We start from the raw sequence: 26,151 nt of genomic DNA, 5'->3' as shown, positions 1-26,151 counted from the left end.
TAGTTGCACTCTGACGTGGATTGACTGCGGTCACTCTCAAAGAGATTTTCGAAGGTTGGTAAATGATTGCTGCCTAATTTATAAATGCTGAATGAGTCTTTATCAATGAGTGTAACTCCAGGGGATTTGACTCGATTGGCTGCCAGCTGATTGTATTGTATTGCGCTTATATTCCTGTAGAACAGGAAGGTTGATGAGCGCAAATGTAATAGTTAAATGTGAATTTCTGTTTATGAAGGTTTTTAACTATTTACCAGTGTTAATTGCTGTATTATCAGAAACAGCTTGTCCCTGATTCAAACATAGGCTGATAACAAACAGTGTCAAATAGCAACATTTATGGCAGGTTTTAGTGGCAGTGATGGTTGCTTTACACAACTCAAAAAAAAGATAAACAACTGAAGTGTAATACTAACAAATTTAACTTTAAGGATATAATTAGCAGTTGGAAAAAAAATTGTAGTATATATTATTACAGTACTCATCATATCACAAAATGTTAAAAATGGTAGATTCCCACAGCTACCGTCCATCCATTTTCATGTTAACACTTCATCACAGGGCTAACACAGAGAGACAGGCAACCACACACTCTCACATCTATACTGTCGGCCAATTTACAATCAGCATTTAAATTAACAATCCTGTCTTTGGTCTGTGGGAGGAAACCAAAGCAAATGTGGAAGTCTCATGCTGGCTCATGGACAACATACAGATTGCACCTGTAAGGCCCCAGCACCTTCTTGCTGTGAGGTGAAAGTGTTATGCACTGCTCCAACCGTACCACCCACTGGCAGCCATTTATCATGCAAATACAAATAGATACTATACATAGCACTTACTACAGTTTCAATCTAATGCTAAAACATCACAAGCAGGAGCTGTGCGGTGGAATGCAATCAAAAGACTGACGTATTTAATGTCAAAAAATGCAAAAAGTATTTCAGTATTGCTTCGCTTGAGTAAAACACTTAATATGTTTTTTGAAGGTGGGATATTTTGTCTTGTACTACTGGTAACAGCTGGTCTGGAGACACAGCGAGATACACTTAACTCTGTATAATAATTTTATGATTCCGCTTTAGAGTATTCATTAATTCTTTGTAAACATCATCTACATATTGACATGTCTCATATTTTGATTATTATGTCTTAAAACCAAGATACAGTTTTGCCATTTACCAGCTCCAGCTTCAATATCTACTAAATGTGATTAAAGCAATGTTTCTAAATAATGGGATAAGTATCTCAGTGTAATTACACCATGCATTTTTAGATTCAATTCTCTTTTTATATTGACTCGGTTGCTCATAAACCCCATTGTGGATGAAAGGGAGAGAGATATTGTCAAGGATTCAAACATTCACCTCAGAGAGAAGTTTAATCTAACAGAGATGAAAAAAGTTAGAAAGACAAGATCAAAGTAACTTTTTTTTTAACATCAAACTCATAAGCTTGCTGGCTTTTGTGATTCATTTTATAGCGCTAGATATTTTGGAGCGGCCTCCTTTGTGTAGGCTGATTTTACCTTTTCCTTTGTGACATTGCATAAAGTGCCCTGATGGTTTTTATTATAATTGGAACAGGCAGTTTCATTTCAGCCTCGCAGGGGGTGAACTCACCCAATTTCACTGAAGAAAATCACCAGGTAATACATGATGTGACAGCATTGTTTCAGAGCGTCCTCAAAGCCATAAAATTTATGTTCTCCTAGACGAACGTAATAGTTAGTGGTAAAGAAATGGCTTTGCTCATACATGCACTTGCGCTCATATTTGCCTGTGAAGCTGAAGAAATATTTTTTAAACTTCTATTATGCAGAAGAATTAAAAACACTTTATATTTGACATAAAGTGTGTTTTTATGAAAATATACACATTTTTCATATGTTTTTTTTGCAGCACTTGTGCATACGGGGGCATTTTGTGAGTGCATTGTGGATTTGAAAGCATGTGTATCATTGCTGGGTGGCTTTGTGTTTGCTTCTCTAAGTGCGTATGTTCTCTCTCCTGGAAAAAAGTGAGTAAATTAAGCCTGTTTTACTGCCTAAAGCATGTTGATTCTCTTCAGAGTGAATGAGTGGGTCTGTATTTAATTGAGCTTCCATGAAAAACCTCGTCTCTGTGGTAATGCTCGTGGGCATCAGCTTGCACCATGACCCTGGAACAGAAGTATACTCTTGTGACTTTGAACCTCTTTCAAAGTTTTATTACTGCCAGCGTAAAAAAAAATATATATATATATGTATGGGTTTGCTATTTGCCTTAAAGGATGAAACTCTGACTGCACACACTAGACCTTTACCTTGTTTGTTTATAGTAAGAGAAATGAAAAGTTTTGTGATACTTCTGTGTCATTATCCTTCAGTTTCTGCTTCATAGAAAGACACTGGTATTGAACAGTCTGATATGTTAACACATATTTTTACGGGCACAATACAGATTCGTCACTGTACGCTGGCCACTTTAGTAGGGACAAGCCTTCATCTGCTTTTTAACACAAATGTCTAATCAACCAATCGCATGACAGCTACTCAGTGGTTTAGGCCTGTAGACATGGTGAAGATGACCTGCTAACGATTAAACTGAGCATCGGAAGAATTCACTTAAAAAGTCACTTAATTCACCTTTACGAAGAAAGGTAAATTAAGTGACTTTGAACATGGCATCGTTGTTGGTGGAATATATCAGAAACTGCTGATCCGCTGGGATTTCCCCAATAAAAGCCAGTTAGCAGGAGTTCTCTGGAAGAAAATGCCTTCTTGATGTTAGAGGTCAGAGGAAAATGACCAGATTGATTTGAGCTGATAGGAAGCTCTGAAACCTGGGACTGCCGAGGTATAAAGTGGTTGTGAGTGTATATTATCTGATTAGTTATCAGAAAAGCCAAAGTATTATATTGAATACGACTGCAAAATGATCCAAAAATTATATGTGTCCAAATTTAAAAAAAACAAAACAAAAGCAAATAAAAATCCAGGAAAGCAATTGCAGAGAGGAAGACTTGCACGGGTCAAGTACTGCAGGACTGCTTGACACATGTCATAAAGACTGTGCTAGAGAGAAAGACATACAACACTTGAGTGGAGGAGCTACTGTAAATCTAGAGGAGAGTAACTTTTGCAATAAGACAAAAACAATGAGAAGAGAACAAGTCACGCTGTTTATATCATAACATCGTGGTAACAGTTGATCACGAGAGCTGCTTCCTGTCTTCCCTTTCTTAGGAACTGAATGAAATCCCTACATATGTGATGCCATTTGTCATCTTTTAAGCATGCGTCCGCCGTCCACTGAGGCTCGCCAATGGCATCCATCTTTGGCTAATGGTTGTGAACAAGACAGTTCCAGTTGGCTTTGTTCATCTCACTTTGTCATCATCTTCATGCTCATCGTTTGTGTGCTGAATTCACCAGTTAAATGGCTCCAGTCATGTCGAGCAGTAGCTCCATGCTTGAAGGGAGGTTTCAAAGTACAAAAAAGTTCCATCTCTTCACCATAAAGTGAAGAGCGCTGGTTGGAAGTCAATTTCTGCAAGGCCAAAGTCATTTTTAAAAGTGCTGGAAGCACAGTGCGGAGCGAGGCGTGCTGGAAATGGTAACATATGACCAACCATTCTCCTCCTATGGGACCGTTTTGATAAACTATGTGCTATCGTGCTTTGTGTGAGTGTAGCTCTTCAGCACACATATAGAAAATCCCTCGCACATCTACTCAGGGTTTTTTGTCTTTGTCACAAAATGAAGGATGTGCTCAGGTGGATGTGTGACTGTGTGACTAATCTTCAGTATATAAGCAAATAGTCTGAGACACTGAGTATGCATTAATTCCAGAAAAAAAATCATTTTCTCTGAATGAGACAACTTTAAAGGATGCTTGACTCAAACGCACTGGGGGTCTCTCTGTTTCTCATTTATGTGCAAATACACTCATGTTTCAACATTTCCACCCTAAATGATCAAAAAAAAAAGAAGAAAAAAAGGCCTGAGCCAGTTAGGTGCGATAAGAACATTTCCATCTGTCTCTCACAAAAGGAGCCAGCTGAGAGCAATAGCCTGCTTCACCAACATGAGATTGTATTGTTGTGATAAAAGGTTTTTTGAATGCAGACAACACAGACTCGTTTTTAACTCCTTCCTTTCGCCCCCACTAACCACATATGTCTGTTAAAACTTAAGGGTAATGTGCGAATATCTACGGTCGAGCATAAAATGAAAATGTGTCATTATTGTGACAAAACTAGCAGCTTTAAAATTAAACTTCAGTTCTTTCCTGTCATGTCCCTGCTGATATCTGACAGTTTGCTTCGAGCATCCGCATCAGCTGTGCGGCTTTTATTCCAGTAGTTTCCTGTTCTCCCTCTTCTGCTCAACGGAGAGGGGATTACAGCAGCATCACTCAGACCGTGTCTCTGCTGAAATCCATCTATCAACCCTCTCCCTGAGCAATATTTCTGTATTGCTCCCAAGTGGGAAGATCAAATATTTGGTATTGCACAGTGAAATCCATTCAAAGGTTCTTAGCTGACTCCATAATCCCCGGAAGAGTTTCTTTTTCTCTATAAAGCCAATTATTTCACATCAGATCAAAGGCATTTATTTATCATTTACAGCGGATAAGCTGAAAGTACTACAACTACCCATTCGCTCACGTACAGTAGACAGAGAGATGCACAGACACAGGAGTAATTCCATACTTTTCCTGAAACCTAATTTTGAATGATTCCCTGCTTCACTTCTTTCTCTTCTACTTCTTTGCTCCTTCGCAGTTTCCAGTGGATGGTACTGTTCGCTCGGGCTGTTTCCGGCATGCCGATGGCACGACAGCATCACCAGGCCAGTGTGCCCACAGCAAGCTGGATCCTGGTTTTGGCTCTGTTTCTCGCTCTACAGGTGAATAAAAAAAAAATATTCCTGTTGGTTTCTTTATTTGTTTTGTTTTCTATTCTTTTCTTTTAATGAGTAGCACTGTTTTTTCACATTCATTGTTTATTTCCTCTGAACTATTATTGGCAGTAATGTTAATCACTTGATTCTGGGCACGAATCCACTGAAATCCTGCCCTGGCCAGTTTGAATATCAAGAAGAAATAATGAGTTCGACTGCCTGCATTTTAGTTTGTTCCAGTTTCTTCTAGAAAGTAGACTGTTTCAGTTATTAAACTCAAAGTTTCACAGTTGACTGTCTTAGTTAATGTTGTGTTTGTCGAGCTTTCTGCTGCCGCGTTACACTTGTGCAGTTTTCTGTAATAAACAACAAAAAGGGGTTGAAATTCTCAGTGAAAGAGGTAGAAAGAGTGCGACAAAAGCAAGCTCCTCTTTTTCTTTTTTCCTTGACAGTGACAGCTGTCCCTAACATCTGCAGCTAGCTACCTAATTAAGCTAATGTTCTCTCCACCAGTTAGTAACTGACGTCTTTTTTCCTTTCTCAGATTTCTTTTTAAAGAAAACTCTTTTTTTGTATTTATTTGAGAGCTACAAACACAATACAGTGTGGCTAAACCTGTATGGTCAAGTAAAAAGTAGGCATCCTCGACAACATTTGACAACCTCCCCTGTACTCTCAATGAGTTTTCACAGTTCACTATATGTCAAAAAAGATATGGTTTGACAACCATTAGAACAGATTGCTGGTTTTTCGAAGGGTAGCCCTAATAAGCTGTATAGGCAGAGATCACATTCACTAACTTAGAATAGAATAGAATAAAATAGAATTATGGGACATGGGGACAAATTTTATAGGACAATTTCATTTCATTATGACAGAAACAACTCAGTTCAGAAAAGAGAAACAAGGCTTTGCCCTCAAAGGTATCCAAGGGGAAAAAAGTTAAGACATGTTACTATCATTCTTCAGTAAAGATGTAAGACATGTCCTAGTAATAGCTGTTTGATTTGTATTACCAAGATATGTTTTGTCAAACAGTTTGCTTTCTTTTAATTCTGACCACTTATTAAGTTTGACATCATTAGCTATGTCCGGGTACAAAGCCTTAGTAATAACCGAGATACTGAGACACTGAAAAAGTGGTCCAGATTCTTTCAACTTCAATAAAAACATCAGTGTGGCTGTTCTGCCAGGTGTAACAATACATTTTAACAGCATCCAGGAAAATAAGATTTAGGAGTTATAGTTAGCAGGAGGTTAGCTTGCTAGTTTCAGTGTAAAGATAATACACCATGTTCTGACTGTTGGTGTTCCTAAAAAACTAAAATGTACAGCTCTTCCACAAGTTTGGATGTAAACAAAGACAAAAGACTAAATAGCAGGGTTAGTGGTCGGGCAAGTTTGCATATAATGATACCTGGTGGCTGCAGATGCAGAGCTATCATTAGGCTAATATAAACACAATAGCACAGGGAAAATGTAACATTTTACCTCAATAAAATTTAATGCTTGGGGTTTCTGATGGGCAGAGACACCATCATGTGGCAAACTTCAGCCAAAAGAGCATCTGAGATTATCAGTCCACAACATGAGAATTGAAATATTAGACTGAGAGTGATTTTTTTCCCAAAAAAATTGATGTGAGCTTTTAAAATGTAGCTTAAAGGTGTGCTGCACATGGACAGGGATAATAAAAGGAAGGTCACTGATTATTTTGAGGGGATCTGTTTCATAAAATGAGAGAAGACACAAAGCAGTACAACACAATTGAAAGAAGACAGGCTCAGTCAGCACATAGCCGACTTGGACTGGGGCTGATGTGCCACCACTTAACAAGCGGATAGATGAATACACTTTTCTGAGAAGTGTCTATGCTTTTGGTAAATATAACTCTAAAGAGAAGCTGTTTTAAATAACCTAACCACAAAGTGATTACTTAAGTATGCACTCTCTGACTCTTAAATAATGGTGAAGTTGAAATAAACTATAGATAGAAAAGTAATCACCAAAAACTTACTAACATGTAGTCTGTATTCAACCAGTTATTGTGGGCCAATATTACTGGCCACTATTAACTATTTGCCAATATCTTGCAACGTGTTGCCGTTGCAGTTAAGCCACCAGAGGACACTTTGCAACCCGCCTGTTGGCAAAACGCCACAACAACCAGCTGATAACAGATGTTAGCGAAATCCGAAAAATCCTATATTATCAAGCTCTAGCTAATAGCATGATAGTGTGATAGCACTGACAAAAATATTAGTTTATTGATTAATTTGCTACAGCAGAATATGTACAGGTGTACTGCTACTGTGACATGTGGAGACATTTTGAGACATATATGTTATAGGCTACATGTGGTACCATATACTGTACCATTTGCTGTGCTACTGAGGGAATGGGTTTAACAAACAGTTAATTGTGTAGATAGGTGCAGTTACTCTATACTAGGAACTCAGCTTATCCAGTGGAGTTCAAATGTGCCTGCTTTAGGCTGTATTTTTTTTCTTATCATTCCCTTTCTGCTTCAAATATTACTTCTTTATTAAATATCAGTAATTCTCCAAATTATCTGCCTCACACGCCGGGAGTGCAAGCTGAAAACACTAAACTGTCACCACAGAATTTTGAAAATGACCCAATTTTTTTCATGTGAAAATTGTTTTGTCAGTGTTGCAGCCAGTGAGAAAATCTTTCATATACTGTATATTAGTGTCATCTTGTTTTGTGTCCCCCTGGGTTCCTCTCTAAGTTTTCACTCTATCATTTTGTAAACAGAAGGTATCAGGAAAAAACAAATGGAAGCCTCTGAGTACAAACCACGTGTCCTGTTTTTTTTGTTTTTGTTTCATTTTGTGTCTCACTCCAGGGTGCCGCTCATGCTGCTCCTTCAGGAGACAACAGGCTGGTTCGTACCACCAGAGTGAGGAGGCAGACCCCAGGGGGGGATCTGCCCCCCTCCGACTCCTCAGCCAACCAGACCCTGCGGGAGCAACCTTTGGTCTTTAACCACGTCTATAACATCAACGTACCCTTGGAGTCTCTATGCTCTGTTGACTTGGACACCTCTGCACCATCGGGCCCAGGGGACGGTGAGGACTTTGGATCAATTTCGGTCCTGCGCACACACACACACACACACACACACACACACACACACACACACACGCACACACAAGCCTTTAAGAAGTTTTTGAGACTTGTTCTTTTTACTATCATAGGTTCTCGTGCTGAGTTGGGATCCAGACCTTCTGTAGAGGGTCCAGTGGATCCAAATGGAGCAACAGAATACACAGAGCAAACACTGGATGCTGAGAGCCAGGTGGGTGCTTCGACAGTGTTTTATTTGTGTGTAATTAGCATTAAAAATTTGGAAGAGCTACAATCTTTATAACGACTTAACTGGGAGCGAGACGTGAAGAGACTTCTTGGGGTGAATTAAATGATCTCATGTGAAAAGATATGATACGAAAGAGTTTAACGGGGATGTTTTTGCCAGAGTTAATTAAATCAAAAAAGCAGTCAAAAAAATCTCTGTTTATCTCATACTGGGCCTTGTTGCAGCCCCTGATTTTAGCTCCTCTCCCTGTAAGGTCACCCTCCTTTTATGCAGTATTTTCCTGTATTATTTGCAAGGCTGCCCCTTGCAAATAATAAAACTGAACAGCAGGTAAGTGGGGCTTCTTCCTGAGATGACCTTATTAAAGTTACCACCTCTCTTCAGATTCAGGTTAGGAATAAAAAAACTGCCTTGAATGTTTAGTATGAAGCCAAAGCATTTGGCTCACAGGATTACGTAGTGTATATGCCAACCTCATTACTTTAAACTATGTCCTGTTCAATGACAATCCAGTTAGTAACAGTTAATATGGGACAGAACCTTAATAGTTCCCTTTATTATGATTCAGCGCTCTGCAACAAGAGTGCAAACAAGTGACTTTTAAATTGTATCTGGGCACAATAATCCTCTGCTTCTCTGTCTGGGTTTCGTTGTTCATCTTTTAAACTGGGTTTGACAAATCCAGTCAAAGTGAAACTTTTGTTCTGCAGTGAGATTCTGGTGATGGAGAGCGTGAGGGACAGGTGGTTAGCATGTAGATGGTCTCGGTGGGTGAAGAAGCTGGATCCAGACAGCGAGCACTACAGCTTAAAATGGCTTTATTTACAGAAACACATCAACAACACCACAAGATATGAACATACAAAGAAAACATGACAAAGCCAAAACAAACAGGATAGAAGGGTGATAGACGGTGGGGTAATTGGCGTGTAAAAGAGTGTGACGCATACTACACTCAAGGCTGTGTGAGTGTGATTAATTACATCACACATGACCAAGATGGGTTAAGGATGAACGAGTACCAATAACAATAATGTCATCTATGATAAAAAATAGTCAGAATCCCAAGATTGGAATAAAATAAATGAATTGATATTTATATATATAGTATATATATAGTTAATTATTTAAGTTAATTAAAGTAATTAAATGGCAGTACTAATAAACAAAAGGAAGGGGTTGTTGAGAAACTCTAGGAATGGAAGGAAAAACAATAGATGGCCAGACATTAATAACTTTGTCATGATGGATCTGTTCCCTAAGTGTGTGTCTGTATCTGTACTTTAAATGTAGCCTTCATTTACGTCTCACCTGGACACCTCTAAAGTTTTATGATCTTCCATGAATTAGATTTGTTTCTAAATGTTTCTACACACAAGCACACACAAGGTAAGAAGTCGTATAATTAGTGCTATTTCAGGCTTTGGAGCATGAAATGCAGCTCAACAGTCTTTGCCGACTCATCCTTTATAAAAAATAGAAGTTTAAAATGCTAGAATGAAAACATGACAATGTAAAAAAAACATTTCATAATGTGAACACAGGAGCTCAGAGTGATAAACCTACAGAGAATTATCACCCAAATCCACAGCTTCCCTGGGTTTACAGAGCTTATAGCTAGTCTACTTTATCTTCTAGCTGTTTGGCCAGCAACTCTTTTGGTAAGCTCCCGCTATTCTCATAGCATTGATTTTTTGCTGCAGCAGGCAACTGTTTTTGGGGAATAAAGCTCTAAAAACCCACTCTACCTGCTCAGCATTAAACAGCAGAGCTGGCAACTATCTGGTGAATACAGCAGAGATTTTTTTGCAGCTAAAGAGACAGCTATTTACATCAGGAGAGAGTAGCACAAAAACAGAGCTAAAAGGGTGAATCACAGAGCTATCTGTGGAAGCCATGAGCACGACTCCCAGTGAATGATAATGTTTCTAAGCACCTCTTGGTTGTGTGATAAAAGCACCTTGAAAGGAGATATTTGTGTGTCCATATACTCGGGATTTCCCCAAGATGTTAATTAAAGATGCATTTCTACTTCATGGTGACACTTTCATCTAATGGATGCACTTAGTTGTCAAAATTTTCCCCTTGTTTAGGTGACATTTACACACCGCATCAATATCCCCAAAGCAGCATGCGGTTGTCCAGCAACAGCCACAATCCAGCAGCTCGCCACCAGGGTGGAGATGCTAGAGAGAGAGGTTTCCATGCTCAGAGCTCAGTGTGGAGCCGGATGCTGCGGGGAGAGCTCGGCCATGGGTGAGTACTGTTTAACACTGACAACAAAGACTATAGACAAACTTGGAGAATGTAGTTTTTGTCTGTAAAGCCCCGCAGTGTCTGTACAAACAGACCGTGGTGTTGCAGAGAGCTTTTTGAGGCAAAGATGCAAAGAAATAAGACTGTGTTACGAAAAGGATTACATGAACTGTAAACCAGGCCGAAAAGAAATGACAGACGCCAGCAAAATATTGATGCTGGAAGCTGTTTTTTTCTTCATCTTCTTCTTCTTTTTGTCTTGCTCACACTCTAAAATGTGTGGAGAAACCTTTGTTACTGGCAAAAATTTGTTCTCTATTCAAGAGATGCTGCCATTATAATATGAGGGGACTGCAGCTGATAGAGTTACAGAATTTATTATGGCTAAAGGATTTGCTCCATTGACACCATCCCCCCCGTCAAATATTTTCTGAAAACGCTCCATCTCCACAGTGAGAATATGATTATCTCCAGCAGTCACGATCAGAATCAGAAAGAGGATGAAATGTTTAGCCTGCGAGAGCAATGGGAGGATGGGAAAGGCAAAGTAGAAAAAGTTGGAGTTTTTTATATTTAACTACTGTTTCTTTCATTGGGGCTGTTTGACAACATTGACCAAATGATAACTGATTGGTTATTACTTTTTATTCTATACTGTTTCTTCAAATATGCTATGTATTTCATGGTGGTTACTTGAGGTAGGTATCACAAAATGCACGAAGTAATGTGACCCTAACTTTTCAAACTCATCCTTTAAAGATGTGTGTGTGTGGGAGGCTTTGTACTTGAATCAAGTACTCAGTGATTCAATCTGTCTTTTCAGGCCGTTTGGACTTTGTCCCAGGCTGCAGCAACCACGGCAGCTTCAGCTTCGATCAGTGCGGCTGCATCTGCGAGGAAGGGTGGACTGGCAAAAACTGCTCCGAGCCTCGCTGCCCAAATGACTGCTCCGGTCAAGGGGTGTGTGTTGAAGGGGAGTGCGTGTGCGACCGTGACTTTGGAGGCGACAACTGTTCGGAGCCGCGTTGCCCTTCGGACTGCTCGGGCCGCGGGTTGTGCATCGACGGGGAGTGCGTGTGTGAGGAGTCGTTCACAGGTGAAGACTGCATGGTCGGAAGGTGTCTCAACGACTGCTCGGACCAGGGGCTGTGCATAAACGGGACGTGCCAGTGCCGGCCCGGGTACGTCGGAGAGGACTGCTCGCTCGTCTACTGTGCAAACAACTGCAGCAAGAAGGGAATCTGCAAGGAGGGCTTCTGCGTCTGTCAGGATGGATATGCTGGAGATGACTGCAACTCTGGTAGGCTGCTAATTTTTATCTTCCACTGATCGCTTTGATCGTCTGCCTGTTGGCAAGCACCAAAAGCAGTTGGTCTGACGTTTGTGGTTCTATTCCCTGAAGCAGAAACTCTTGGAGAAGGAGATGTCTTTCTTAACACTTGGTATCAGTGTGACCAGGATCATAGACTCAGAACAGAAATCCAGTCTAAGCAGATTTTATAGTAACACTGCCTGACCCACAGACAGATTAGGCTGAATTCTTTACAAATGAGGCATGTTTTTTTATGAAATTGTAGCTAAAATGTTTAATAGAGTGACTCTAATATGGTTCAGTCACACTAAAGGAAAAAATAGGATGGAAACCCCCTTTAAACTAGGAAAATTAGCGTTTGACCAGTGATTGCATTCAGCTTTTAGCATTGGGTTGTGAGTACGACATCCTTAACCACTTTGAATTGCAACCTGTCTCCAAACTGCGGTCTTTCTCAGACTGACTGCATCAAAAAATCGTTTAAGGCAATGACTGGTCGCAGAACTAGTCCTTGTCTTCAAAACAACCATTTCAGAGGAACAAGAATCAACTTCAGTGTACACAGACAATCTGTAAACACTGTTTCCTAAATGTACCATGATAAAGTTTTCCTCTTTAAGTTCTGGTTATGTATCTCCTAACCATGCTTGATGTGATGTGACATGTTTCAGATGAGTATCTTTCTAAAGAGGATCTCAGTGTTATTTCTATAGTTTATTTAAAGAGATCTAAAAAAAAAAAAAAAAAGAGAAATTGCCTCTTGTTAAAAACAAACTAGCAGCAGTAGATATTTTTAGTCACTATTTTACATCCAGCTAGAGATTTTACAAGTCCTACATATTTGCCCCACATACAGCTAGGGCTGCAACTTCATTGTTATTCAGTTAATTAATTAAATTATCTGAAGGCCATCACAGTTTCCCTGAGACCAAAGAAGCAGGAATATCAGTTATCAGTCATTAAACCTAAAGATGTAAATCTTACGGTTTTATATAAAGCAGAGGAAAACTGCAAAATGTCACATTTAAGAGGCTTTTTGTTCTTATTTGACTAAAACAGTGATCAAATATGTGCGCGATTCACTTTCAGAATGCTGTCTTAATGTCTTAACTGACTGCTTCCACATTAATTAGAACATAACACAGAAACTTAAAGCTTCCTATAAATACCCAGTACTATCTGTGATTGCAGTGCCGCAGAGAGCTTGCATGAACACGTGCACGAATAAAGGAGGTTGTTAACGCAACAACCTAGTGCAGTGTTTGGATAGAAAGTAGACTTCACAGGTTTGAAAGCACACCTGAAAAGTAAACCCATCTGTGCTTCAAATGGAGGTGGTGGGGTGCCTGACTTGCTGGACAGCCGAAGATGTAACAGCATTCATTTGTCAAAAGTCACATTCATCCAGGGGAGAGCTGTCATATTAGCCACAGCTAAGACGGGTTTCTGAGCCGCGCTCGCTTTTGTTCAAAGCCAGCTCTCCACGCCAAAATATCAGATCCTCCTCTGCCATTTAAGACGCCTGTCAACGCGGTGACAGATGGGGACAGACAGAAGAGCGAGTGATAGAAAGACAGGGATGGAAAATCATATTACTAAGGCGTCTCGGTCCTGCCCACCCATTTAATATCTACACCAAGTGAGGGAGACCGAATTGCCTATTTCTTTGTAATTAGAGACCAAAATAGGCAGTGCTTGTAGGGGATAGTTTGCTGAATACCAAACGAAGCAGTTCAATTACCGGAGACTTGTAGGGTGACAGGCTTAAGTGTTTCACGTTATCACAAACTGGAGAAAGCGGCATGTATTTTTGCTTCAATAATGGTGGCCTATATTCTTCCACTACGAGAAATAATGGAGGTTGTTGAATTTAAATTGGATGTTTCAGGCGTGCGGTAAGAAATGGTATATCTTTACATAAAAATACATTCCCCCCCAAAGCCAAAATCAGCTGGAGGAGAGTGACATTCAGCCATACAGCAGAAGTGCTCCGCCATCATTTCTATGAGTCGCAACGCCACTGTGGAGAAGCAGTGACACTCTTGCTTTGTTGACATCCTTTGAGTGCTGCAGTGGTGACAACTGACATTTACATTTCTCATCATATCAACGCTATGATAAAGCTTCGGGGCCCGGGCCTCACCGCTTACCCCACCTGCGCGTGACGGTCGTGGATCCTCATTTCGAGGATGTTGACAGGTTAGAACAGCCGCAGAGCCTGCGTGGCGGGAGTTGTGGCTCGAGAAGCTGCCGCAGCACGTCATCTAACATTTCCAGACAAGAGGAAGCATGTTGCTGTATGAGTGTGAAAAAAATTCACTCTTATTGACATCATACAAGCAAAATTATGTCACCTTTTGCTGTACTTTTAATATTAAGGGCTGCTGCTGCTGGTTTTATGTGCCATAACTGTAATAGCTTTATTATGCCATTAAAATATATGAATATTATAGATTTTTTAAAATGTATATCACCATTTTAATGGATGCATGTTGTAAAAGGAGAAAGTGGAAGCCACATGTATACATTTTATTTTTAGAGTAAGGCACTGTGGCCTGCTTATAGATGTTGTTTCCTTGTTTTATTGCCCCATTCAGCATCAGTCAGTTTTATGGCTTCATGAGTCAAAAGCATGGCCTTGTTACTTACAGCAGCCCAGTTAAAACAAGCCTACTGTTAAAAGACTAGCTTTGCTCCATACAATTATATTATGATTAACAGCTCGAGCGATTTTGGCAGGAACGTGACACTCGCCTCATCGCACAATAATGCATTGTCACAATCGGCTGACAGCTGTGCGGGCGGTTTTTTTTGCTTGTTTTTTACGTGTTGCTTTCACGGACAGCCTCAGCAGGGTGAGAACATACATCGTTATTATGGTTTTGACTGAAACTGTGCTTCAGCTTGTGACAAAAGTCCTTTAAAATCCTAAACCATTTTCTGCACCGAAAGAAAAATACTCTTTCTTCCCCTGTGACAAAGCATCCCTGACGGTATTTTTTGAATGCTCCTTTTTTTTGCCATCCAAACTTGTTTTTTTTTTAGCTCTTTTTGTATGTGCAACACAAAATTATTATTTGCATCTCTATCAATGACTATTGTAAAAAGAACACAAAAGAAACTTTTTGTGCTCGTTGGTTATTTTTTTATTCAGCATTGTCTGTGTTGGCAGTTATTACATTTCAGCTGGTAGTCACGCCTGTGATTTATGATTATCAGGCTTTGTGAGTCTGGTAACTCAGTCTGTTTAACTTGAGCTTGATTTATTATTGAGATATTGGTTTGTTTGGATCATTCAAAGTGCAGCAATAAGTCTTTTACTGTGAGCCAGAGGAAGAAAACAATCTTGTACTGTATCTTCAAAATATCTGTTGATTTGCTTCCTAAAAATCATCTGTCCTTTCTTTTCCACCCAACAGAAACTCCAAAATATTATAATTAACAGTAAAACATTCAGTTTAGTCAGTTAAGCATGATTAATATGAAAAATTCCATTACACATAGCAGCCTGAAGGTAAGTTCCTTCTCTGATGATGCACTGACCTTCGCTGTGTGCTTAAGTTGTACCATCAGGGTGTTAGTTCGGTGGATACTGCCTATATCTGCCTATAATAGCATACTGATTAGACTTAATGAGACTTAAACACTCCAGGCAAGATTCTTCAACAACCTTCAGCAACTTGCCCTTTCTCAAGCAAACATTCAGAAGAATACAAGCTGAAGAAGACAAAAACCTTGAGCATTTTAATCAGTTCATGTGATTTAAGCAGTGTACTTTGAAATATGTGATTTATGTTGCAGATCGTTTTAAGACAGGCGATTAGTTCCTAACAGCGTGAAGTTATTAGTAAAGTTTGCCATCCAAAGTTGGTTGGTGCTGCCTGTCATTTACGTCACTCTTGGTTTTTCACCATCTAGAAATGTTGATGGGATGTCTGAATGCACCAATCCTCTGTTAGACCACTCATCAGGGTAAATAAACATAACCAAAAACGTTGTACCCAACTTATTTATTTGATAGTGAGCTTTTACATGGCCACATAGTGAAATAATATTTAATATTGTTGACAAACTTCTCTGAGTAACCTTGTTAATCACTCTACCCCTGACTTTCTGCTGTACTTACAGTACTGTGCAAAAGTCTTGAGCCATCCTTCATTTAGATGCTTTATTGAAAATTCGGTTCTTTGCTTAGTTGTATATGTAGACACAGTTGTTTATCCCTTGAGTTGGATGCTTGAGTTCATATGTCAGTGTTAAGTGGCATAAGGAGCAAAACAGCATTCCTCTAAAAATGTTCAGGTACAAAGAGTGGACTAAAAATGAGTGAAAAAGTAGGCAACAACCAAAGAAAATCAGAAACTCTGGAGAACTACAGCCCAAGACCACTTTGAAATGTCAGAAGTAACTCTGGCTTCTTGGAAGAAAAATATAAAGAAATGAGGGGTGGCTTGAGTCCTTTGCATAGTATTGTGTGTCTTTACTTTCGAGGAGTTCATCCATTCATCTCTTGCATGACCTTATTCAGTCACTATTCTTTTGTCCCGTGGATTATTGCCCCTTCTTTGATTTATCATTCCCTTTATATACCTGACAAGTTGAACTGACGAAATAAATCTCGTAAAGTGAATGCTGCAGGATTTGTCCCTCTGTTCTGAAACGATCTAGCCACTGTACAGGATGGGCCCATCTGTCGGGTGCGTGAGAAAGTGCTGGAAAACGCTACTAAAGTGCTCAAGGGTTCCCGGAGGGGGACTCACTGATCGGCTATAGTGTCCTGTATCACAGGGGCGGGGAGAGTTTTTGTTTTTCACACCATTATAATTCTCCTTTACTCCTCCACCTGTGTCTCCTTCTCTCTTTCAGCCTTTTTCTCTAGTTTACTTTTAGTTGTTTTTCAGTGTTAAATTATTTATTCTTCTCCAGCAGATCTTGCCCAGTCTTTCTCCTCTTCTCTGTCTTCTGTGCATCCAGCCCGTCTTACAGTTTTTTTTCCCAAGTCAAACTGTTTGTATCATCTGTCTTGTCTCACCTCCTTTATGTCCTTCACTTGTCTCCCCCTCCCCTTTTGTTGTTTGCCTGTGGGAGTTGTGGACGGTCTTTCTTTATGGCTCCACATTTGCATTCAGCACCAGCTCTTAGGTTTACGACCTGATGATCTCAAGTTCAGGATTTCTTGCACCCAGCACTGGATTCTTTTACTGGCTGGGATTCGCTTTAACAATGCAATCTGTTCAAATATGAGATGGGTGTAATAAGCTGTCTTTAAGTATGACAGGCTACCTGGCTAACATCTGTCTCTAATCACAGTGTCTAAACTAACAGAGCACTATTTGGGCGTGACTTCAGGATAATTAAAACACAAACAAAAGTTTTAAATAAAATAATTACTGCCTGCCTTATGGGTAGGAACATTGTCATAACCAAGATCTTAATAATCTTTCTCTATATATTTTCTATTCATACTCCATTACCACAAAATAGGTTTGCCACTCGATGATAATGATGATGATGATGTCTTGTCAACCTGCGTGAAATGCACGGGTGGTGGTATGAGGCAAAAATGTAAAAAAGAATAAAAGCTTCTGACCTTTAGCCAAGTCCCGCCCCTGTCGGGTGCTGCTCCAGCACCCAGCGTGTCAATTTATGGCATTTTCAGCTGTCAATGAGAGACATTCCAAAGGAAATAACAGTAAATCTCTGAAATGAATGAGAGAAAGCACTTGTACTTGGAAGCCACATTCACTATTCAATTTGTCAGCTGAATATTTTGAAACAGTATATGTGATTTGCAGGTTTCATTTGCACACATTCAGCATTTCCCCCTGTTCTGAAAGCTCAACATGCCTAGTTACGATTGCTTAACATTAAATCAAACTGTGGCTTTGCAATGGTCCAGTTGGATGCATGAAATTTGGTCATACTAGCTGTACAACCTATTTGTATGCATGTAACTCAATAAGCAGTGGAGCATGTGCACTTTCTTAATTACAGCACTGCTTTCTTTAACAAAAAAAAGAAAACATTAAATTGAGATATTATCTCATACAAAGCAAAAAACAGTTAATAGCCAATTTGGTGAAAAAAAGCTGTAACTCACTGTAAGGATGTAATGGGCCAGAAAAAAGGAGTGCATCACAACTTCCCATGGATCATCAGTTTTTTAAAATTTCTTCAGTGTCAGTGTATTTAATGCTGTTAGTTAACATATCTGATGTTAGATTGGAAAAAGAGAAATTGCATACTTAATGTTCTAAAATCTAAACAAATACAGGCTAAATAGCAGAGTACCAAAGAGCGCGATTAATGAGTTAGAAGTTTTCGTTGTCACAAAGTCAGCTGGCAACATGGCGGTGCAGTGGTTAGCACTGTTGCCTCACAGCAAGCCAATCCCCAGTTTGAACCCATCACATCCGCAGCCTTTCTGCACTTTTGTGTTCCCCCTGCGTACCCTGGCTTCCTCCTACACGCCAAAGACATGCATGTTGGGTTAACTGATGAATGGTTGTGTCTTTCTTACTGTAACTTATAACATAACCGGACTCAAAGCAAGTGTTCAGTTACGGCATCATTTAGTTAGTTTGGTGTAAATTGAGTGGAAGTGCCATGTTTTCAGTGATTCTTTTCCTCGGCGGCGGTGTAAGTGTGATATATATTCTCTGGTGAATAGATACAGTTTATACATTGAGCTTGTTTAGCCATATGTTGGTAATAACACCAAAGGAAACTGTGGAATAATTGCACGCGCGATGAGACAAATGTGATACAAATAGTGCAGGGATATGTTTTTATATTTTCTACTAATTCAACATCAGTTCAGTTGTACAGTGCTGAAATTGCAGCCACACTGTAAAAAAAAATCCTAAAAAAACAGTAATATTCCGGCAGCTGGGGCACCAAAATAATACCAGAAAATAACAGAAAATAACTTTCTCATAAAAATGCGGTTATTTTCAGTAATGACAATACAGTTTGTTGCCCTAATTTTACATGGGATTTTGCCTTTTTCAAGTGCTTTTAAACATTAAATTAGGAACATTTTAATGTGATTAAACAATGAAATTACCTATAAACAAGGTCAATGAATGCGGCAATATGAATAATAATACTTAAATGTACAGAAATATAAAGTTAACAGTTGGTTTAAATAATAATAATGGATTGCATTTATATAGCGCTTGTCGAGACCCTCGAAGCACTTTACAATTCCACTATTCACTCACACACTGGTGGAGGCAAGCTACAGTTGTAGCCACAGCTGCCCTGGGGCAGGCTGACAGAAGCGAGGCTGCCATATCGCACCATCGGCCCCTCTGGCCATCACCAGTAGGCGGTAGGTGAAGTGTCTTGCCCAAGGACACAACGACTGAGACTGTCCGAGCCGGGGCTCGAACCGGCAACCTTCTGATTACAAGACGAACTGCCAACTCTTGAGCCACGATCGCCCTAAATAACATTATTTGATGTAAAAAATGTTTATAAGAATCATTTTATATATTTTTCCATAGTATTACATTTGAATTTAACAGTTCAATCTTTCAAATAACAGACAAATATTTGTGAAACTATGATACATTTGTGAATGTATTTTAACAATCTAAATATGCATATGTACAGACAAATATATTTAAAAAACAAGCAAATTACGTTTTATTACATTTACAGTGATTTTATGTTATTTTACATTTGAAATGTAAAATCACAGTCTATTTATGTAAATTTAATGATATTCTAGAAAAACAGTACAAAACTGTAAAATACACAGTAAAATACTTTTATATTACAATTTTTTTTACAGTGCAGAGCACAGACTACAAAGCTGCTCAGTCTGTCAGGAGGATAGTTATTACCAAGAATATCGGACGAATAATTTTTAATTTGTTGCCACAAATCTGAAGAAACCCGATCAAGCATCAGCATTGCTTTCTTACCTTATTTCCAACTGTTGCTGCGTTTTGCTGTTACACTCCTCACATTCTTTAGAGATCTCCATCACCTGTTGGTCTGACGGTGTCTCTGACCTAAAGTAGGCGGCACTGAATCGATCCACTTTGTGAGAAAGAAAAGTCAAATGATGGGTCAAACACCTCCTTTAAATGGGAGCACGCACATAGCCTGAAGTACAACATGTGGGTTAACAAAGAAAGATGATAACTAACTAACATCCTTTCTGCCTGGCTTATAACCTACTACAGCAAGCCAGTTTCTTTTAAAAAGTTTCAGTCTTTTCACAGGAACTTCAATGATTATTGCAGAAATGCTTCAAAAAATACACTAATTCTCATATTTCCTACATAAGTAGCTCGCAAAGCCCACAAGTAAGACTTTAATGTCTCTTCTAAAATCGGCATGATTAATAACCACCTTAACATTTTCTAGCCCTTTGACTGATCTGGCCGAGGTGATAAGGCAACAGCTCTCATGTAAAATTATCTTTTATCTGTAGAGTTTGGATGTCAGGCTTACTTAACTCACTGGACAGGCTGCGCTTAAGCTGGCTCACCAAAGGATTACAGCAAGGGATACGCAACCTGGTTGACCGCTCTCTGTGCGAGACACTGAAATAATGACATATGCAATGTGAACCTTCTGTTGCAAATTGCAGCCTTTATATTAATTCGATTACTAAATGCTCACAGTTTTCCAATTAAAGTAGGCGAATCCACACAGAAAGCGGTTTTGGAAGCAATCTGTCGCTCGCCCATCTCACAGAGCAGACAGATTGCCGTTCTTGTGAGTCACACCTCACCGCAGGCGCCCAACATTTTTTTCTTCTTCGTTTTTTTGTTTTGTTTTGTTTTTTGGCATCTACTGAAGTAATCTCCACAGATAACTGTTTAAATCACACAAATAAGCTAATATTTTTGTAAGAATTAATATGGTTCCAATTGTTACTTTAAAAAAAAAGAATCAGTATAATTATTAATTAAATCTTCATGTTAAAACAGTAGTTATTTCCTTCCGCTAAGCTGATGACAACTATTTTAATCCTGTAACTTTCTGCTTCGGCGTCAGCCTGATGAAGGGACAGATTGTCCGGCTGCTCATCTTTCTGCTGCTGATAGACAGATGGTACCACTCAAGCCTATTTTTTCAGTGTTTTGCTTTGTGTTTAGCTTTTTTTTTAATCACACATATATTGCAGTAGCAGATTACTAGTGTAAGATTTGTATTTTTCATTGCTACACCAAAAACAAATATACAAAAAAAAAAATTCAAATCAGTTGTTTTGCTTTCTGTTTTTCGTTAACAGTTGCACCCGCCATGAACTTGAAGGTTCGAGGGGTGACAGATCAAACCATCGAGCTGGAGTGGGAGGGGTCAGTTGTGCTGACAGATTTCTTGGTGACCTACACACCGAGCACCCCCGGAGGTAAGTACAGATCCACGCTGACCTTTCAAAGCAAGGACAGCCGTGAGTTAACTTCCCGTTGCTTCGAAATCTCTTGAAAGCATCGACATGTCCTATTTTTTTGTTTAAAAAAGCAGTGCATCCGTGTATCGGTGTATATCTCTTCACCTGTCTCCCTGTCAGGTGTGCAGCTAGAGATAAGGATTCCAGGCAACACGACTACCTGCACTATCTTGGAGCTCCAAGCAGGCATGGAGTACAACATCAATGTGTTTGCTGTCATTAACAACACTATCAGCGTTCCTGCCAGTATTACTGTTTGGACCTGTAAGTGCAATCATATGCTTTTGTAATTTTTTTGTTCTTTTTTTAAAATAAAACGTTCCCTTGTGGCGCAACGGAATGAGTCACTGAAAGCATCTTTGCTTCGCAATTTAATATCTCAATTTACCTTCACGCAATATCCCCGGGCTCCTGGAATATTGCACGTGCAGTCCTACATTAACAAATGTGCACACCGTGCCTATCATGATTTTTTTTTTTTGTCAAATCCTCCCAAAGATGTTTCTCTGTGTCAACAGAGTGAGAATACCACTTGCTTGTCTGTGCAAATTGCTTGTGATTTTCACCTGTAACAACTGCTTAGTGTCACTCACACACACGCACTGTCAGGTGTTAATGGCGGGTCCTTGCACTTGATATTGAAATACGCCAATTGCTTTCACGCTTACCAACACTCTGCAAGCATTAAACCCCTGAATAAGTTTTTTTTTTTCTTCCACTGGAAGCAAAATATTGTATGATCGGTGTATTAGGTGACGTTTAGGTTCGTACAGTGTATTGCTGTTAGTGCTGGCTTGGCTTGTAAAATTATTCTCCATTTCAAAAACAACTGAATTTAATTTAAGTAGAATTTCGACTAATAAATTAGATTTAGGGCACTTTAGTCTGATGGATCCATTTTTCCATGAGAATATGATTTATTTTGGGCATTATTTTTTTGCTAAACTTAATTTTAAAAGTTTAATTAGATTTTCTGGAAAGATTGTTGGGAAACATTTAATTATAGCACTTTGAAAATTAAAGAATGAGCTGTATTTTTGCAATGAGTTATATGTCATCAGAACTATGAAAACTTTCATGTATCCAAACTTAAAAATGTTAAAAACCTGTGTTCACGTATTTGACTATAGGTACATTCAAAATAAATCAAACTGCAACAGAACAGAAGAGAGTTTTTTAAGCATTAGACAGAGTTGTGATTTATGGACTGTTGGTTCACTGAAGAACAATGATATCTCTCTACTCCTTCAGATCTCTCAAGTCCAGATGTTTTAGTCTTCAGATCCATCACAGAGACATCAGTGGAGGTCCACTGGCAACCGTTCTACTATTCCTTCGATGGATGGGAGATTAGCTTCATCCCCAAGGTACAATAAACCTGTTTGAATCTAAATGAATGGAATTGACACTCCTCCTTATGTCAGACTACACCACAGATGCTGAAAGTACAGTGAAACATATCCAATATGGTTCTGCAATAGTCCTTCCCACAGCTGACTGGGAGCTTTGCAGACTGTTGTCTACAGGTAACCATTTACTGTCACCACGACTACCATCGCTAGTGCTGTTGTTGGCCTGTCAGCCATCTGTGAAGAAGAAGACCAAAATTATAACATACAAAGATATAAAAACAATGAAAAGTGTAGAAAAGTGCTATATAAGATCAATCCTTTTACCATTAAATAAGCTTGCAGACTCAAACATGACACACATGGATGTGATTCTTGATTTGGGGCATTCCTGATGTGTGTGTGTGTGTGTGTGTGTGTGTGTGTGTGTGTGTGTGTGTGTGTGTGTGTTTGTGTTTGTGGCGGGGGTGCACCTTGACTGGTATCACAAGGCAATCAACCTGAGCTTCGATTGTTCAACAGGTTGATTATTCTCCGCAATGATCAACTGCCCAGGCAACCAGACGCTCAGTACATTTGCGTACCATCGTTTCATTGGTTAACAGCTCTGCTGGAACATTTGAATCAATGTGATTTGATGACGCCTACGATGGTGCTTCAGAGGTTGAATTTTGATTGTTTTTTATCACAAACAGTGCCAGAAAAGCAAAACAAGGGATTGATAATATAGTTCAGCACCGTGTGACATCTGCCCATTCAGAAGCGAGAGTACACGAGTCTCGCCTAATGTCCGTGTGTGTGTGAGATGAACAGAAGAAATAAAGAGTTATTTATGGTTTAGATACATATTTGCACACTCTCTTTATTTTTCAAGGTTTTGCTTGTGAAATCTTGATTGGAAATAATTGTTTTCAAATCTCACTAATACCATACTCTAGCTTTGAATGTCTGTAGAAACGGGGAGAAAACTGCATGGATTTAGGTTTTCTTGGGGGTTTAAAGCCCATACCAAATTAAACGAGCGGATTGTCTTAAGCTTATTGGCTATTAGATGGATGAGCCATTAAATTCTTTTTTCCTGAATAACCCTTCGCGAAGCCATATTAGGGCCAGGTTCAAAGCCAAAAAGCAAAAGCCTTTCTCTTTCTAATTCCTGCTGTAAACTCAGGTACTCTGAACTCTAATCTTGTCCCCTCTCACAGTAATTGGTTTTCTCCTTTAAGGTGTTCTCAAGGGAGATATCCTTTGGTCCAGCCAGGCACTAAGCCTCAAATCTGATGTTAAGATGCTTTTGTGTGTTTGTTTTTCAAGCCCTTTTAAGGATAGTAAGTTAAAGAAAAGTGCTCATCTTAATTTTATTTTATTGCTTTTAGTGTTCCCATCCTGCTTTGGTCTGTCCATTCCTTCATGTCTCATCACTGTTGTGTTCTCCCATCCCCCTGGCCCTTTCCACCTAATCCCTTGTTTCTATTTTCCATCCAACACCCCTTGGTTGAAATCTGTAACTGTTTTTTTCTACCCCTTGAAACTGCCCTCCATCCCTTTTTGTTTCACCTCTCTCATATCCCTCGCTCTCTCTCTCTCTTTTTTATATTCTTTCCTCAATCGTGCCTTGCTTTCCCTCCCTCCCTCTCTCTCCAGCCGCAGGGGAAATCATATTATGAGTTGGCAGTCCCACCCCTGGTGGGTTTAATCCAGCAGTAGGGATTGTGAATTTTGACAATCTTGTAATGGAAGTAGGCATGAAAGCTTTGGCCTATGCGAACAAACACAAAACTCACTACCCTGTAAAAAGGAAACAAAGAGAGAGGGAAGGGGGGAAGGTGAGCTTTAGGACCCACCATTAATAGTGTTAGAAACTGCTATAGCACAGTATATATGGTACATTCCCATAATGTAATATGCTGCCAGGGTTTTTGTACTGCATGCGTGCAGTACTGCAACATCTCATATGTTGTATTTTGTAATTCAATAAAAAATAGATAACACTACAAAGAAAGGCAATGGTATATCAGAGGGACGGCTCAGGTTGAGCAGTTTGGAGACAAAGAAAGAGAAGGGAGGCTGAGAGGGTTTGGACATGTGCAGGTGGGGTGGGAATGTGGATTCACTGGCAAAAGGATGCTGAAGATGGAGCTGCCAGGGAAGAGGAAAAGCGGAGAACCACAGACATGCAGATGGTTGGTGGGATAGAAAAGGATGGAAGGGAAAAGATGAGATAAAAGGTAGCAAGAAGAAGAAAAAGCAGAAGAATCAGTCAGTCGGCAACTGAATACTAGGGCTGGTGTTATTGTACAGATATTGCAGTCACGTATTGACATTAAACAATTTTTGTGTTCATTAGTGACATATTTGTTTTCCGTAAGAACTCTTTCAACTTAAAAAAAAATGCAACCATGAAAAACTTCAGTTCACGTCTATTTTTCTCAAATCACCTTAAAAAGAATTGTGTTAATAAATGAGAGGATAACAAAGGAGCATGTGCACACACGTTGTTAACTTTCTCCTACTAGTCTTTGAGGAAGTGCTGCTCAACTTAAGACAACAAAAGTTGATGATTTTTTGATATTTGTGCTCACAGCATTAAACATGACATTTAAAAGACAAAAGACGGGAACGTCTTTTCCGGAAGCAGTGTCACCGTTGCTTTGAATAACAGACTGTACTTTTGTGTGTCGGGCTGGGGGAACACTTCGATCTTCCTTGTTCCGTCTATGGCTGTCTATTTAAAAAGGATAATGAATGATTTTCACACAGAAGTTTTCAGCCCAGGTAACTGTAAACAAATTAGATGTATTTGTTGTACAGCATTTTTTCCTCTGAATTGTGAGATGACTAAAAACACTTCCCGCTATTTTTTATCATTAGAAAAGAACAAAAACAGTGAATTTATGAATGGGCAGTTAAATTGCTACATTTTCTTTTCATCCAGTGAAATGGAAGCAATAAAAATACAAGGGACTAAGTCGTCAAAGCGATCTTGTCGGCACAGATAATGACGACTAATTACGAGCAAAGTGACACATGAGATGGGAGTGGGATATAGTTTTGTGGTGATTCATTTTGCTTAATTTAACATTACCTCCATGAAACTGTATTATTATTGAGATTGAACACCACTTGTTGTTGGAACATTACCATTGTGTGTGTTACTGCCCACCCTGGTAATTGAGCTGAGGTGATTAAATGGATTACATCTCTAATTACAGATTTGATTCAGGAAAGCAGCAAGCTGTTATATGTTCTGTTTTAATACCAACCGTCACAGCGCAGGGGTTTGGAGATCTCGGACCAGCAGTGGGTGTAACATCTGTGTGATGGCAGGTAGTGCATTTGCAACGCTGGCTCTCTGAGAACAGCTGGGAATGGCTGTGACTCTGTGTGGATGAGTGACAGGCCTTTGGAAACGCACAGAGTGCTGCCTTTGCAGAACATGGCCAGACAAATATCACTCTAGCCCGTTTGATATTCGGTTTGGGAATTTAATGTGCTAAACCTTCCAAAAGTTTAAGCATACAACACAGAAAATGTTCTGCATGTAAATTAGCTGCAGAAGTTCTGTCATTGGGGGAGGGCATTTTTCTTACCTTCACT

At 39.4% G+C, this 26,151-nt stretch overlaps 1 protein-coding gene across 2 annotated transcripts in view; it reads left to right on the top strand.

Annotated features, from left to right (window-relative positions):
• Positions 1-26,151, top strand: part of tnr (tenascin R (restrictin, janusin)) — a 200,296-nt gene that overhangs the window by 110,763 nt on the left and 63,382 nt on the right. For both annotated transcript variants that reach the window (XM_039601635.1, XM_039601636.1), the window contains exons 5-12: positions 4,768-4,891; positions 7,755-7,977; positions 8,107-8,207; positions 10,319-10,481; positions 11,305-11,781; positions 21,047-21,166; positions 21,329-21,472; positions 22,460-22,575. In XM_039601635.1, coding sequence (XP_039457569.1) covers positions 4,778-4,891; positions 7,755-7,977; positions 8,107-8,207; positions 10,319-10,481; positions 11,305-11,781; positions 21,047-21,166; positions 21,329-21,472; positions 22,460-22,575 — 1,458 coding nt within the window. In that variant the 5' untranslated portion in view covers positions 4,768-4,777. The remainder of the gene's footprint in view (positions 1-4,767; positions 4,892-7,754; positions 7,978-8,106; positions 8,208-10,318; positions 10,482-11,304; positions 11,782-21,046; positions 21,167-21,328; positions 21,473-22,459; positions 22,576-26,151) is intronic.

This window comes from Oreochromis aureus, linkage group 18, assembly GCF_013358895.1.
Source record: "Oreochromis aureus strain Israel breed Guangdong linkage group 18, ZZ_aureus, whole genome shotgun sequence".
Classification (NCBI taxonomy): Eukaryota; Metazoa; Chordata; class Actinopteri; order Cichliformes; family Cichlidae; genus Oreochromis; species Oreochromis aureus.
Note: the sequence above shows the minus strand (reverse complement) of the source record. Positions and strands in the feature narration are given on the sequence as shown.